The 17262-nt window shown below is 42.4% G+C and overlaps 1 protein-coding gene across 1 annotated transcript in view; it reads right to left on the reverse strand.

Moving 5' to 3' along the window:
• The window catches only part of ext1b (exostosin glycosyltransferase 1b), a 118461-nt gene extending 101841 nt beyond the window's left edge, over positions 1–16620 (reverse strand). Inside the window, exon 1 of the mRNA XM_077549743.1 lies at positions 14839–16620. Within this exon, the coding sequence (XP_077405869.1) occupies positions 14839–15779 (941 nt within the window). The 5' untranslated portion in view covers positions 15780–16620. The remainder of the gene's footprint in view (positions 1–14838) is intronic.
• Between the last annotated feature and the right edge of the window lie 642 nt (positions 16621–17262).

The following is a 17262-nucleotide window of genomic DNA, read 5'->3' on the forward strand; positions in this document are numbered from 1 at the left end:
AAACAACGGAAAACACGGTTAAAAGTGAAAATAAATTCCAAGATCGGCACCAGCATGTATTAGGTTATTTGTGGGATTGTGGGAACATATCACAACAATAGTCAAGTCTTTTATAGCATTATTTGATTATTCTGATGAGAGGAAAGTTTTTAGACACCCCGGCAGTTTACACACAGACTACGTTTTCATGCACTCAATATTCGGGTTATGGTCAAAATTCTGGTTTCAGAAATACTCCAGACAACCTGTTTACATATGTGAATGGACATTTCTACTCCGGTTATTTCCGCTTCTAAGGTTCTGTACTGCGTCGCCATGTTTGTTTACGTCTGCCTGGCATTTTCACTGCAGCGACAGAAAATAACGTAAAAATGCAGTGTCGAAATTAAGGTATTCGAGTTAAGCTCGCTTAGCAGGTGGCAACATAAGATGCCAACAAGTAGTTTCTATACTCAAAAGACCAATATTCCCTGCGATAGAGCTTACACAGAACACTATCCAATGATCCTTTCAAACGAGGTATTCCAATCGCATTTATATGACCAAATATTTGGGTTAGAAAAGGAGTAAGCCAGGGGTCTTATTGGAGTTTTTAAAAATCAGATTAAGAACATACGGCAAGTCCTCGAGTTACAGCAGAGTTCCGTTCCTACTTCCTACGCTGGCGATGTAACCCAACTGTTTAACTGTTAAGGTCGATATTTACATCAAAATACTTTGTACAGTAATTTAAAAAACATTTACGCGACCCGGAAGATAAAGCACCAAGAACCAATATTTTGTGTTTCTGCACTGACATTTATTGCTGAGGGACGGCAGAGCGGAGCTAATTCAAACTTAAACACGGAAATGTGACGTGCCTGATGGTGAGCCGAACCTGCTCGATGGACGTCCGTTACTGGAGGTAACAACAACACAACTTTAAATAACTTTAAAAGAAGATGCTACGGACGAAACACGAGCGCTGTTAAGTCGAAACGACGTAGGTCGCGTACGACGCAACTTGAGGACTCCTTGTACTCGGGGTTTTGAGCATGCTTACATGACCTTGCAAAACCCGAATACTGCCAATATTCGGATTTGGAAAAGGTTATTGACTGCATGTAAACGTAGTCATAAGACAGAAACAAGAGGGTGGGCACTTTTAAGATGGACTAGTGGGGAAAAAATGCCACCAATCTAACCGCAGTGGAAATGACTCATAAACTGACATTTTTTTCCATCTGCGATGTCATGAAATCATGCACATGCTATGTTTAAAAAACAGGGTCTTGAGAAGTTTTTTTCTATGCAATATTAAGAGTTGTTTATGTGGGGGCTTTTAGACTGTGGGAGCGTGATGATGAGGTAAAATTGTGAGCTGAGAAAACATAGGAGCGGAATTAACTCATGCAGAGTGTGGGTGTTAATTTATAATATCCAGCGTCACCACCAGTGGCTACACTTTGTCCCCAAGCCTAAAATGAGCGTCTATTCCATCTGCGTGTTGTGAAAAGGAGGCCCCATCCAACTCATGAATAAATAGCATAAAAGTGAACCACCAAACAAGCTGCCAAGGCAACTGGGAAAACACTGATAAACCAAAATGACGACTTCCTTCCTCTTTAAGGTCAATCACGCACCCGTGCTCTCCTCTGTGGGACCAGATGAGTTCTTCCAGCCAAAGCCATTGCTCCTCCCTTGTTTATTTTGACTTATCCATTGATCCGTGAAGTGTGATGGAATCTGCCAAATGAGAGCCCGTTTTGGTGGCCGACACTGTGCGAGCAGCCATTGTTGGTAGTGATTTGCACAGACCCAGAAGCAAAAGGCAAAAGGGAAATAGAAGTTACGACAGCCAAAGTCTTAGATGGAGAGGGCTAAAACATGAGGGAGTGACAGTGGGCCATATGGCAAGGGCTGCGATGTCAACAAGGCACAAGTGTTTCCTCAGGAAGAGAGTAAACTTCACAACAAAAGGACCCCATTGCGACGTTTACACCCGGAGAGTGGAAGTCAAACTGAGTCATAAAGCACCAAGAACCAGACGGGGAAAATAGAGCCCTTCCATCAGCCTGCCAGGCAGCCAGATCTGCTCCAACAAAACACCCTTTCTCTGCTTCAAGCCTTGGCCCCTTAAACATTGAGCTGTGCACACATTCTTCAGTGACATAATGCTTTTTTAAGCTATTGCCCTCTTCAACTCCAAACCTCCACCACCCCCTTCCCATCGTTGTTACCTTGACTCAGATTACCCTCTTCTGCCAATTACTATTTGAATATGAATACCACCAAAGCGGGTACTTGTTTATTTTCACTCTTGAGGTGGTGAGAAATGAGGGAGGAAGGTCAACGTTGAGAACTGACGTCAAGGATCCGCCGCCATTGATGTGTCTGTCGCTAAATGTATGCCAAACGGCCTCCTGAGGCTATAAAAGCAGCCATTTTGTGGGGTTGTAAAAAAAAAAAAAAAAACACCCCCACCAACCCATTTTCCCCAGTGACACTCTTCCAACGCCCAGAGGGATAACGGTGCCCAAAGGAGGGACAGGTCAGTTGTCTAATTTTGAAGGAGTTATTAGAACTTGTGCCTGCGGCATGCCACATTAGATTTATTTTCTTCCCGCTGCCCCTCTTTGATCAGATAACTCTGGTCAAGTGCTCCACAGTCACAGTCACTCAGGACAAGAGCGACAAACCCCTGGGAGCAATAGTGACCCCTCAATTTCTCTCACAAACTCATGACACCTCTCACGCAATGAGCCCGACAGTTTAGCCAAAGAAGATAAAATGGTTGCATGCGGTATGAGAATATCCTAATTATTTATCTATTATCTATTTTCTTAACCGCTTGTCCTCACAAGGGTCTATCCCAGCTGGCTTTGGGCAGTAGGCGGGGTACAGCCTGAACTGTTTGCCAGCCAATCGCTAATTATTTAGTTAACAGAAAAACATTTTACTGTCTTGTGAGATCACAAAACCCATAATGATCATGGCAGGAGCTTTCCTGCCCTGGAACTCTGAGTGGAAATCTACCAAGCAAGTGTGGCGTAAACCTAAATCAGGAAGTCATTAATCAGATTACTGTACAACAATAATGCAAACAAATCTGTGGCTTTAGAACTTCAACTTTTCAAGTTTCATGAAACAACATGTATACACGTGGACCGAACTTCTTAAGCACTGAACTTATCTAGACACAGTTGTCTGACTACTACTTACATCGGGGTCACCAATCGTGGAGATGCGATAAATGATGAGACAAGGAGACAAAGGTAAGTCATATCTCTTTTACTCTACACAATGCTATAAAAATAAATAAATAATAATCCTTGATCAAACTACTACAAGGTCTCCCATGAGCTTCCATTCGTAAGATTTATATAGAATACAAAACTTTTATTTGTACAAGGAGTCCTCAAGTTACGTCCTACGCGACCTACTTCGTTTCGACTTTATGGCGGCCGTGCCTCATCCACAGCACCTTCTTTTTCGTAAATTTTCCACAGTAATCACGCCATTTTAAAGTTATCATCAGTCATCAGTCGTGTCACATTTCCGTGTTTAAGTTTCCATGAGCTACGCTTTGCCGTCCGTCAGCAATGAATGTCCGTGTGGAAACACAAAATATTGGTTCCGGTGTCTTCCGGGTCGCGCAAATATCCATCCATTTTCCATTTTCTTAATTGCTTGTCCTCACAAGGGCCACGGGGGGGGGGGGGGGGGGGCGCTGGAGCCTATCCCAGCTGTCTTCGGGCAGTAGGCGGGGTACACCCTGAACTGGTTGCCAGCCAATGTTTTTTAAGATTACTGTACAAAAGTATTTGATGAAAATATCAACTTGAACGGTGAAATCTGATTTAAATCGAAATTCGGGTTACATCGCCAGCGTAGGAACGGAATTCGTCCGTAACTCCCTGTATGCTGTATTATGATCTACATGACTACAATTGTAAACAAATTTATACTCCAGTAGAACACACAATAGCATCTTTAGCATCTTTTCCTGATACTCCATGACCTTAAAATGCCCCCAAAGATAAAAAATCAAGTGTGACCAGATCTTGGGATCTGCGACCGCGAGGCCACTTCACAGAATCACTGCGACCATTCCAAGCATTTGAAAACTGCTGATCTAACAACTAACACAGGTGAAAACCGCAACGAGATGGAGCTTCATCTTGCTGAAAGTAAACTTGGAAGTTACCATTGTTGATCAAGGATTGGGATACTTTTCTGCATTATTTCAATCAAGAAAAAAATTCCTGGTCCTGACACGTGCCAATTTTGGTCTAGAATGGAGCGGCTGTCCTGGGAACTCTCGAAATTCCCACGCCCTTGAACACAACAGGAAGCTGGTAGTTTCTACTAAACACTTCACCGATATACAAAATCACACAAATGGACATAGTGTACAGAAAGATCTGCCCAAGATCAAAGTGATGTGTCAATGCTTGGTGGAAGTCATTGAAATGCATTCTTACGAAGAGAAAATAAAAGTTCCAGAGCAAAGTAATCATTTGTGGCACAGCAGGCAGCTTAACATTTACTTAACAGGTTGCATTTGTAAATCACCCCGCAAAAACTGTGCAGAAATTAACAAACTCAAAGCAGACTGTCTAAGAGAAAGTTACTTGTAGTCCTAAAAACAAAGGAATATTTTAATTTCCGTGCAACAAATGTGTTGGATTAACACATGCGCTACTTGGGAAGAATGTCAGCACTGATCCCTTCGGCTCGGGCATGTTAGATTGACAGTAAACAGAATATGCACCCAGAGCTGTGCTGCCCCTTCCCAGCATGCCATATTACACACTGAGAAAGCAAAGACATTTTAATACTGTCTTTCCAAAAGAAAAAGAAAAGACACATGGTAGAACTCGCAGCTCATTTTGCTCACCAACCATGCAGACAGCAGTCATGTCTTTTAATCCCTTTGGGGAGAGATTTTAATGGGGAGCCGATCACCTGTCTCTTCTGATCATCACTTTTCGCTCACATTCCTTCTTTTCTGCACTGTTCCCCAAAAAAGTAACCACTACTCTTGTGCCTGTTTTCATACAAAATGTATCGTGTTATCAGCATGGAAGACAATGAGTTTACATCTTTGCCTGTCTCCTATGAATTAATTCCTCTGAAATGTTTCCGCAACAGTCCTGGAAAGAAGTACAGACGCCTTGTTCTTCATCACATGTCTATTTCTACGATCAAACAAGTCAGTGGAAAACTTGTCTTTTTTTATCCTCCAGAATAAATGTGAACAGCAAATTATTATTATCAAATAGAGTTCGGAATTGCACCCAAAATCCGCCTTTGCTATCCATTCACTGTTTAATCAGCGACTCCCAAATCAACTTGAATGGGTTACTAATTGTACTTCTGCCGGGGAAAAAATGCCAAAGTCCCCAAAAATCTTCACCCTATCTACACTGTACTTGTGTTAATTTTATCTGCCATTTTTAAATTTAGTCTCAATTTTAGTCCAGTTTCAATCACGCTTCAATCACAGTGACAGGTTAGCAAAAACAGGATTTTATAAAATCAGATCATTTTTGCCTCGTTTTTGTTCATGAACTAAAATGTCCATAGTTTTTAGTCCAGTTTTTATTAAGTGAAGTACATTTTTGTCTCGTCTTCATTAGTCGAGGGCAATCAGGTTTCAGTACGGTACGGAAGAAATGGCCCTAGTGTTAGTGCACCTTTAGTCTAGTCTAGTCTAGCTTTAATCCTGTGAAAAATGTGTCTTGACGAAATTATTTTTGTTTAGTTTTCATTGACAAAATTGACACTACAATACACTATACGTTGTCCAAAACGCTTTACCAAGCCTTATATTCACTTTTTTGAAAACATAACAGCAAGTACACTGACGTGCTAACACAGCCGCATAAACCTACAGAAAAGTTTTCCTTTTTAGTTTAAAATAACTTACTTTAAACTCCAGGATCCCTCGCCGTAAACTGGCCAACAGCACAACCCCTTCTTTTGGACCAGTTTTGAATCTATCCGCTTGCATCATACTAGCTGCTAGCTAGCGCTAAGCTAAACTGGGTATTTTTGTATTTTGCTTGGTTTGCGTGAGAACTGAGAAGCCAACAGTGAATACACAAAGGAATTTATACACCGCCTAGCTGGGTTTTATTTGCTGACTGTTGAAAATTCTGATTCTGCAGTCGTTTTTAATGGCCAATTTGCTTCTCTATTCGAGTCACCACATTCGTGCGCAGCCCTGCCATTGAGCCATGCTAATCTCCCATAGACTGTAAATTTGTATTTTAAAAAAAACAACACACAAAAACAAACGACTGTAGAACCCTTTAAGCCAGGTATGGGTTGCAGTAAAAAGTCTTGAGTTTCACAGACTAGTGGGAGCAGAGTTCACATCCACCCTAAAATTGTTTCCCACTCTTACCCCCCACAACGCGGCCGCAACCACCTTTGAGGCCAGAGGCGGCTTGGCTGCACTGGTAATCCCTCATTGAATGTGGGTCACCGAGTGGGGCTTTGCCTTGCTCGCTAAGCAAGGGGGACAGACAGCGGGGTCATGACCCCAGTCATCCAAAAAAAAAAAAAAAAAATCCAGGGTGCTCTCACACACACATGCTCCTGTTCACACGGCCAATGTAGCAAGACAAAGACCCAAACACAGGGATGTGCACATTCACAGATGGAAAACACACCAAGAAAAACCAACACATAGAGGAAACACATTTCAGTCTGAACATTTGAGACAAGTGAGAAAATGGCGGAAGTTTATTTCAGGTGTAGTAGGCCAGTCAACTGTGCATCAAAATTGAAGTAAAGAAAGACATTGACAGATACTTTAAACTTCTTAGGTCGTTACTCGTACAGCGACTGAAAATGTAAAAAAAACAAAAACAAAACTGTTAACGGTTACATATTATTAACACTGAGGGCAAATATTGATTGCTGCCACAATCTCATTGTATCTGATTATGTAATTTCACTTTTAAATCCTACATTTCACCAAAGGCAATAATACTAGTCGGGGAAAAAAAGAGTTCTAACAAATTGGCAGTCAAATGAGGAAGTCACAACTATTTCTAATTAAAGTGCATCAAATGCACCGACATTTCAATTTCACCTTGGCCCTATGGTATTTTTGCAATACTACAACATTTAGGCATACTAGTAACATTTCAGGAAAAATTAACTTGATCTACTGTGGTTCCTTGAATACGGGTTTCATCTGCCGTGTGACCACGCTCATCTCAAAATCATCTTTCCCAATTGAAATAAATGAATGGAAATATAATTACAGTGGATTAAAAAAAACTCTCGCTTCTTAACCTTGAATGTGAATTTTCCAGGAAAAACAGGGATTGGCTCCACCTCCATTTTTTAAACACCACCCAATTGTTTTAATATTTTAAAATATTTTGTAAAAAACTGGGGGGTCCCCACGAGGGTCGCGGGAGCGCTGGAGCCTATCCCAGCTGGCCTCGGGCAGTAGGCGGGGTTCACCCTGAACTGGTTGCCAGCCAATCGCAGGACACACAGAGAAGAACAACATCCACACTCACAATCACACCTATGGACAATTTGGAGTGTTCAATGAACCTGCCATGCATGTCTTTGGAATGTGGGAGGAAACCAGAGTACCTGGAGAAAACCCCCGCAAGCACGAGGAGAACATGCAAACTCCACTCCGGAACGCCGAAGCCCGGACTCAATCTCTCGTCCTGTGCATTGGGAGGCGGACGTGCTAACCAGTCATTCACCGTGCCGCCCATATGTAAATTATGTTTTTTTTTATAGCACTCTAGAACATTGTAGTTAATAAAAACATACAGTAATGACATAGTTAAATGGATTTTTTTCAAACATTAAAGATATGCAATGTTTCATATTATACAGTAACATTTAGTACTTGAAATTAGTGACAAAATTCACAAGTTGGTCTGTTCTTACTATAAAATTTTACCAGTAAACATAACTTTTAAAGTAGAATAAAAACATTACCAGGTCAAAGTAATAAATTCTGATTCTGTTTTACTTCTTTTGAGCATAACGTGATGAAGTGACACAATGACCTGGCCAGATAATATCAAATTAACACGACAACTTTACGGCACCAAGGGCAACACAAATTTAAAGGAATATGTCAAATACGATAAAAAAGCAAGCAGGTTTTTTTTCGGAGCCAATGGCTTCTGTATTTCTTACGCAAACACACACACCCAAATATCAAAGAGTCCTAATTAGGCTGCATGCGACATGCTCAAGCTAATTATATGGGGCATCATTAACATTCTCCGTCACAAGGTGATGTGTTATCTAAGGGAGGCCAGGCAATCATGAAATATTCATGATTTATTAATCTGGCTACGGGAAAAACAAACATGGGGAGCCCAAGCAGAGTGACACCCTCGCCTGCCAAGCAGAAAGTGCGCAACATGATTGTCTGCTTCTCGCTCGTCACTCCACATCTCCAAGCAGGAGTCCACTATCAGACAACGCAGTGCTGACATTCAGGTGGCTGCAATATTCCCACTCAAAGCTGTGTTTTTAGTGAGATAAGATGGAGAGGAAGTGTTGCTTCATTCGCTTTCCTTCTCTTGGCCCACCTCGGATCCCGCCTCCCCCCCTTTTGCTGTTGTGTCGACAAAATGTCAACCCCTGCCTCGTCATTTGGAAACAGCATGCACGCGAACGTGGCGAGAAGCCATCGCTGGCCCGATCAAACATGCTTCTTCATTGTTTTGACAAAGATGGGGAAAGGGAGCAAAAAGTGCCAACGTGAGAGTGATTGAGTTGAAAAGAGTACAACGGTGAAATGAGCATCACAAAAGCACTTTGGAGAGGATTTCCCCCGAGCAAGAACATTTTTGCTGATGAAACCGCTGTAATAAAACAAGCAGTGTTCAGTTTGTGTTCCTGTCATTGCCACCTAATGGGAACAAATTCAATGCGCTATTTTCTGGGCCAACCTTTTTATTGCGGCGCACGCAACCCACTCCAACTATGTGCTGCCAAAGTATCAGGCATATCTCACTTGTTTCTGCGATGTTACAAATTCCCTCTTGACATTTCCATTCTTGAAATGCCGCCTTTTTATTCACTTTCCATGTCCCCCATGCGACCTTGATGGTGGCAGCCATTCAAGTAACACTAAATAATTCAAGCTTAAAATGCTTGTATCGCTGTTTTTAGCAGTACAAAACATTTTTTGATAATGTCATTACATCTGTCAACGTTAAGGTTGCCACAGTGCACTTAAGTCACCTACACGCAGGACGTAACCGGTTGACCGTCAAGGCTAGCTTGTTTACGCCTACAACCAACTAGCTACCAAGAGGCTTTGCTGGCAGTAATCATCACCTGCTTGCGCCGAATAAGATACACATCTGAAAAATATCGTTCCCACTGAAGGGATGACTACAACAGATGGAGAGGCCATGCTAGTTGCTAAGCTAGCCTCAGACTGACACGGCTAGCGCATTTAACACTAAAATTAAGTGCTTGGGGTCCAGTTTTCATAGACATCTGGCAGAAACTGCGTTAAAGAGGAGACGATCCATTTTTTAACAATAACAGGCAAATTACTAAGTGTTTGGACTGCGGTCAGAAGGTTTACATGTTAAACAAAAGCAGAAACAGAAAGGGATTTTGCTACGTTAGCCATACGCCAGCAAGAGGAGATGCCTATAAGCTTAAAAATATATTAACTCATTCACTCACAATTATTTTCACTGAAGCAACCCCCTTCGCTCCCGGCTGGTTTACTGGATTTTGATTGATTTTGCAAGGCAAAATGAATGAATACATCAGTAATATCTGTTTTCACAAGAATCCAGATTTTTTTTCACATTGATTCGCAAAACTGCTCTACAATAAAATATATATATTTCGAACCGTGTAAGAATTTGTCACTACAGCTACTTTAACATTCAACAGTACGTGTTTCTAACTGCATTATCACACATTTCACTTAAATGTAGCCCGTGTGCTTCTCTTGTGACTTGAAATGGCAATTCAGGAAAGTAAGCACTTTGGTCGTCTCATTTACAGACATTAAAATGGCACCGTTGCTACATCCACAGCCATTTAATTAGTGTAACTTTTACAAATCTTTCACTTTCAGGGCAGTTTACAGAAAGCGGAAACGGCACAGCAGTGGTGAAGCATTCCCAAAACAGCTGTGTACAAGGGACTTGTAATTAATGTAGGCCAATATGGCCTATAAGAAGTAAGCACACATGCCTTTGTATGAAGAATAATGAACATGTGTAGACACATAATTACTGTCTAACCCTCTAGACATTTTAAAGGGAAAGGGTTGAATTTAATCACTGTTTCTCGAGGCAGACCATCATTTTAATGCTACGCTGATGCAGCAGATGCAAGTCGTAACAGACATGACGCATAATCCACAATTTGAAAGCAGTTGAAGGGATAACATTTTTGACATTCCTGTCCTGTGTTGGTGGATTACCTGCACAGTCACACTTTTTTTCCTGCGAGCCGCCCATTGTTAATGAACTCTCTCCTCATTTACAAGCATCTGTTCAATTGGTATCTTGTGACAATCTGAAAGCAGGCTCGATTATCAAGTGGTGCGCGAGATTATTTATGACCCAATGTTAATCTGATTTGTTCCTTCTGTGAAATAACAAGCATCCGTGGAGAGTGTTACATATAAAGTCTGAGCCGGTTCAGATATTTATACTAGCCTCACATCTGCCCTCCTGATGGATTCTTTTGGAAAGCAGAGGGCAAAACATGTCAAAGGTCAGAGGGCACAATGCTTGTATGACCAAGCATGTGTCGTGACTGTGGATGCAAAAGGATTGCAAACCATCAAATCTACAGCATGTGTTCAGAGTATATGTTTCGCTGCATCCCTTCGTCTTTGTGTCAGAAATAGGGATCAAGCCACAGTATAATATGTAGGCACATACTGTATATAGACCGAGCTCTCTCATCAGCAACTAACAGCTGTTTGGACACGTGCGCGCATTCCTGAGTCTGCACAGCATTAGCCTCCTCACCCGCAGCCTGTTGGATGCACTAAAATCAATTTAACAAAGAGGGCTGCGTCAGGGTTTCTGCGACCGGTGGGCCGACAACCAAATAAGTTTACATTAGATTAAAACGAAAAGCATTGGTTGATTCAGTTCAAACAAAACAGGAATTACTCGACATAGACAAAAATATTGGGCCATATGATAACTTCACCTGAAAGAAATATTGTAGATTTCACTTTTCTGATAAGGCTTTTTACAACTTGTTGCGGGTGTCTCTGAGAAAGTGTTGGTAAGGGGGGGGGGGGGGGGGTGCTCATGATTCCGCGCAAGTTCAAGTTGCTGGAACAAAAAAAGTGCTTCCCCAAACTATTCCCACAAAGTTTGGAAGCATACAGTTCTCTAAAAAGTCAAGGGGAGGTGAAGAATTATAATTCAATGGGTTTAGTCCAACTACTGACTGAAGAAATGAATACCAAGTGTGTCTGAATACTTGAGTCTACATTGCGTATGTATTTGTAAACTTACCAATTTAGTGTGTAGGCCTATTTTTTATTCCTCCTTTTACTTTTTTGACATGCATCTCCGTCCAGATACTTCATCCGATTAACATAATTCCAATGCCAACATATTTAAAAAATTCTTGCCATGGGGGGGTATTACTTTTCCTGTTCCAGTTTTCACCAAAATTATACATTTTCAACAAAAGTTACCCATTCATTTACAATGGGAAATTCCACATAACAGATTCACATCATTCCCATTTGAAATTCAAAACATTGAGCTCATTCAATTCACCTGCCACAAATTCCCATGCAACTAAAATTCCCACACACCCCAAAAAAAATATTCCTATTCGTTTACAATGACACATTCAACAAAACCTATTCACATCATTCCCATTCCAAATTTTGAAGTTAAAGTTCAGTTCATTTGGGAGCGATTATCAACATGCGTAATTTCCTCGCCAAGCACTCATTCATACCCAGTGGGACATTTAAAAAAAAAAAAAAAAAACATCAATTTTATTCACATCATCGTTCAATAAATATCATCCCACATCACTTCATTCTACATGCTTTTACATTCAGAATTTCACACCATTTCTTCAGAAATTGCAGATGTCTAGTACGCTTAGTTATTGAAATCAAACCACAAGCAACTCAAAGATTCCTGAAACAAGTGTGGAAAATCACAGAGCTGCAGCAAAAGCAAACAAAACCGCATGGGAGAAACTATAAAAGCAAAATTGGATTAATTCAGTTTTGAGTGGAAACAGCAGTCAAACAGGACATTAATGCTGCAAATGAGATGGGAAAACCAGCGGGAGCATTCACCAAAATAAATTCACCGCCAGACGCAATACATAAAAACTTGATCAGATTCAAATTAATCCATCATCCCAAAGATTCATTTAGGGTTAACTGAAACGTATCTAGACTATTCAGAAACAGGTAGATGCCATATAATCTACATTTTCTTTGTCAGTGACAAGACGCCTAAGGCTTCTAAATCGAAGAAAGATGGAGAGGGTGAGGATATGTGACTGTGAGAAGGAAAAAATTACGTATGGAGTGACAAGTGCTTGCTTGTGTGCTTTGTGTTAGGAGCTCTTCCTTATGCATGGGTTAGGCTGCGACGAACAGGAGGTTTTAGAGTTCAGATCAAGTTCAAGGAGTCGTTTAGAAGCACGTTCCTTCAGGCAGCACAAGGTGGTATACGCACACCTATGCCAAACACACTCATAATACAAGCAGGAACAAATTGGCGTAAAAAGCAACATTTTGCTGAGGTTAATTTATTAGATAATGCATTTTCCTTTGCCATTTTCTCTGCTTGTGTGTGCACAGTACTACTCTCATAGATTCTCTTTCACTGATTCACTAGCTAAGGACAACTCTTTTTTTTTTGTTCCCTTTTTTTCCCCATCTAAAAAACTCGGGGCGTTGAATAGCGAACCGCCAGGCTTCCTGTTCTGTTCACTCTGTTGGTCATTGCTACTTTTCGTGTTTCTCAGACTTGTTGTGAATGTGAACCCATATCGAAGAAGCACAATAACAAAACAATATCTTAATTCTTCACAATTCTAAATGTTACTTTATAATTAGATCTGTTCATGCTTCTATTATGAGTGTGTTGGCAAGATAGGTATGTGCATTTTATTTCATAAAATCCTGAGTGAGTATGCCGGTATGATAAACAATGACTTCACAGCCATGTTGATTGTGTCCTAAGGTGTGAAAGTTACATCTTGATTAATGCTCACTAACGAAAAATATCAAATATATATTATGTATGACAGATAATTTCAAACAGTATATGCAACCCAATAGTATCAAATTAATGGTTATGTACATTAGATAGATGCTCAACCTAAATTTATGGTGGTAGAACTTCAGCGTAATGCGACTGTATGGAAACAGACACTAGTAAGGCGGAACTAATTATCTGCACCACAGAGTACGTATATCAAAATCTTCCCCTAGACGTGAGGGTGGCCACCAAATAGCTCCGGCCATGATGTTACTCTTGAAGTTTTTTTTTCTTTCTGACCAATCAGTGAACAGCAGCGAGTCTGGCACTCCCCTAACGTTTGCTGTGTCACCCAAACAAATGGGTGGTACAGTATTATAATGATTTGGGCAACCTTCACATATTTACACATTGGAAAGTTCCCTGCTTGTTAGGAACGTGACTCAACTTTTTCCAAGTCCAACATGTATGGGCAGGATTTTCTCTTCCTGCTGACTTGTCATCCAAACACAGAGATCCAGCATGAAAATGGTCCCACCATTGTGCCACTTTGCATGTTTACACAGATCCAAACAACGCATTGGATGCCTTTATACCGTTTTGGTGTGCCGCAAAGAAGGGTTCTCGCAACCACACTGGCAGATTGTGCAACAATCTAAACCGCTTCAGCAGTCCCTTTAATGCGGGCGTCAATTCAAAGCTGCGACTTTCACTGATTCCAGCTTATGCCTGCTCACACTATGTTATTTCAGTCAGATTTTTTGTTTTAAAAATGAAATCTCTAGCTCATTATTTTAAAGTTAAAGAGATCAGTGATCAGTAATTTCTTTCTGATTTAAAATGTGTTCCTCAAGTTTTCCCTTAACCTTGACAAGGTATGTGTGTGTACAGGTGCAGGTGCACACGCACACCGAGAAGGCATGACGTCGACAAGCGCTGTTATCACACGTCTCAGTTGATCCAGCCTTTTAAAAGGGTGGAGGATCCCCAGGTTGATAAATGCTGATCAAACCGAGGTCTTGCAGACAAGGGGAGCATGACAGCGTAGCTCCTCCTGTAACAACCTCCCTAACAATCCCACAATTCTGTATTAAAGCAACTAAAATACAACAGCTGAAGGGAATCATTATCACCTAGACAAATATGAGACCTCCAAAATTAGGGGTAATAAACAAACCCTGGGGCCCGACTGGAAAAGATGACACAATCTTGGTAAAATACAGCATTACGACTGATTTACTTGCGCTAAATACTTTCATGACTGAGCCCAACATGTTAACACACACACACCACAGACAACTGGGGGTGCTGATTCTTAGCTTCGGGAAGAAAAGGGGCGTGGGGGCTAATTAACTTGGAGGAGTTATTTCACTGCGTTTCATTTTTAAGAGGAAATAAGGTGCTATTACCGTAGTAGGTGAGAATTACAACTCCCCCATTAGAATCTGATGTTTTATTTGAATGTCAATGAGTGTCAGATTTATTGATGGAGACCAAGGTCACAGGGGCAGGAGATTGAACCCACAACCTATGGGTTGGGAAACAAGCACTCTACCACTGAGACCTATGTAAAAAAGAATCAGAGGGGATGTTTGTAAACATGAGTGACAACTTGGTTTACCTGTCATACTCTGCGTTGTCCTTGTCACACCGCGCGTCCTTATGCTTCTGCCAGTCTTTGCCGTGCTTGCAGGTGGTGAGCAGCACCACATCCTCCGCATTGTGGACGTGATATAAGGCATTCCTGGTGTCCGAACCGATACCGGTCAGGTAGCGCTTCCCCTTAAAGACAAGCATGTACTTTCGAAAAGGAGGGATAGAGTTGTATTTAAGGAAGCCCCTCTCCCCGCCAGTCCTCGGGTGCTCCTTGGGGTAAAGAGGGATGGAAACGTCAAAGTTGGTTCTGAAGTTCTCTGTGCTGATACTGGCTTTGGCCAGCATCGCCTGGCCGATGTCAAAGCCCAAGTCTTCCGTATAGTCTGGCCACGTCCCAGAATATAAGTTAAATATAAGATGGTTCCTGCCATCGTTCCACAGAGGCAAGTTCTGGATCTTGGTCTTCAGATTGTGGACGTACTGTGGAGACAGCTGGTCCCGGTCAAGGGTGTCTAAACTCAGCACGAACAAACACGCCTGGCCGGGGTCCGAGGTGTAAAACCTGGACCCCTCAATAGTGGACAAAATGTTCTGATAACTCTCTGAGATCTTCTCCCCTTTCTGCTGCGGGTAAACATAAACTTTGAATCCGCTCTTTTTACACAGAGAAAAGTCAAAGCATGACTCCATTCGGCACCGTTTGCCTTTGTAAACACTCGTGTTCACGTCCCGGTCATGCTTCACAGATGTGTGCACGTTATACTCCTCGGTGTCAGTCTGATCCCATGGCACGAATGGGTGTAAACGGTCCGAGAAGTGAGGCCATGGGTGATCGGGTCGGTACCCACGGCGTCTGCTATCATGCCGGTGCCTGCTCGATGTTTGAAGCGGGACGGCTCCGAGGTAGAGAAGCGCCAGGCAAGCACCGGCCGAAAGCAGGATCAGATAGCGCTTTTTGGCCTGCATGTGTCCGGGGAACAGACGCGACTTGCTTCGGAATAAGAACAGCAAAGTGGCCCGAAGTTAGGCTCTCAGCAATGCCGTTTACACGGCTCCATCCTCCGGCTGCCTCCTCCAAGGATCCCCAACCCCCCTTCGGCGTATTCGGTTCCCAAATCCAGCGATTGACCCAGCGCATGTGGGCGATTTTAAAAGTGGGGTCCCTTTCTCTCGCGTCGGAAGAGTTCCAGCATGTCGAGGGGTCTTAGGTGCACTGAAAAAAACGAGTGCCGCCCGAACCCTGCGGGTCGCGAGCTCTTCCCCGGCGCTTCTCCCCACTCTCATTCAGAGCTTTTTAAATGGGAAAAAGTGCCCGTCTGGGAAGTCGCTCCCTCCGGGTAAACAGCAGCAGGGGTCCCCTCGGTGGAAAGCTTGGCCGCTTAACTCGAATGTAGACGCGCAGTCAGCGTTGCCGCCGCGCTCCGTACGGCTCGGCGTGATTCGGCGCTGGTTCTCCTTTCTCGAATCACTCCATGGTTCTCCGTAAACGCAGGCGGGAGAAGAGGCGACGCGGGGAGCAGTTCAGCGGCACCAGCATAACCTGACGAATCCTGGCATCGCTTTTCTTATCTCCAACAAGCTCCACACGTCGGCCGAGATGCGCTGATTAAAAAAAAAAAAACAGCTCAGCGGCGGGGCTTTAAGTTCTCCGCTCGACAGGAAAAAGGCTGACCTCGCACTAAGCGGATGCTCGGAAACGTTCCAAAAAAAAAAAGATGGAATTCCTCAGTCCAAGTGACCAATTTCCGACTGCTCAGTTGTTCCGTTTGTTAGTCGCTAACATTCCAATCTCGACACGACTGCAACTGTCGTGACGTCCCATCCACGCTCAGCGCCGACGCTGATTGGCCCGCCCAAAAGCGGAAAAGGCGGGACTTGGAGTGATGCACCCATTCATAACCGGAGTGCTCCGCATGTGCAAATCATCTAATTGTAAAAGCTTGGAGGTTGTTTGGAGAGGTGCCAGGGGGCATGACACCCTTCACTGAAACCACAAGTTGCAGTCTGATATGACTCAGGCGTAAAGTCGGCACTCCTGCCCGGATCAAACGTTTATTTTACACCTTTGTTTCTTTGGCTACTTCCTCATTTACAGTCGTGGGAAGGAACAAACGCTCATAATTTTGTACCAAAGAGGATTTGTCAAGTATCTGTAATTTACTTGAGTACTTATTTCTCTTAAGACTTTTTACTTTTGCTCTCACTGTTTAAATATCTGTACGTTCCACTCCTTTGTCAACATAATCCAGTCAGAAGTTTTAGAACACCACACTTTTCCCAGTATTTTTAAATTGGAACTTAATCAGTTCAAATCCAATGAATAGACTGAAATCGTGCAAATTAAAATAAGTTGTGCACAGCCAAAAGTAAATAATAAAAAGGCAATTACCCAAAGCTAAAATAATAATAATCATAATAATAGTAATAGTAATAATACAAGAAGACACTG

Source organism: Vanacampus margaritifer, chromosome 17 (genome assembly GCF_051991255.1).
Source record: "Vanacampus margaritifer isolate UIUO_Vmar chromosome 17, RoL_Vmar_1.0, whole genome shotgun sequence".
Lineage (NCBI taxonomy): Eukaryota > Metazoa > Chordata > Actinopteri > Syngnathiformes > Syngnathidae > Vanacampus > Vanacampus margaritifer.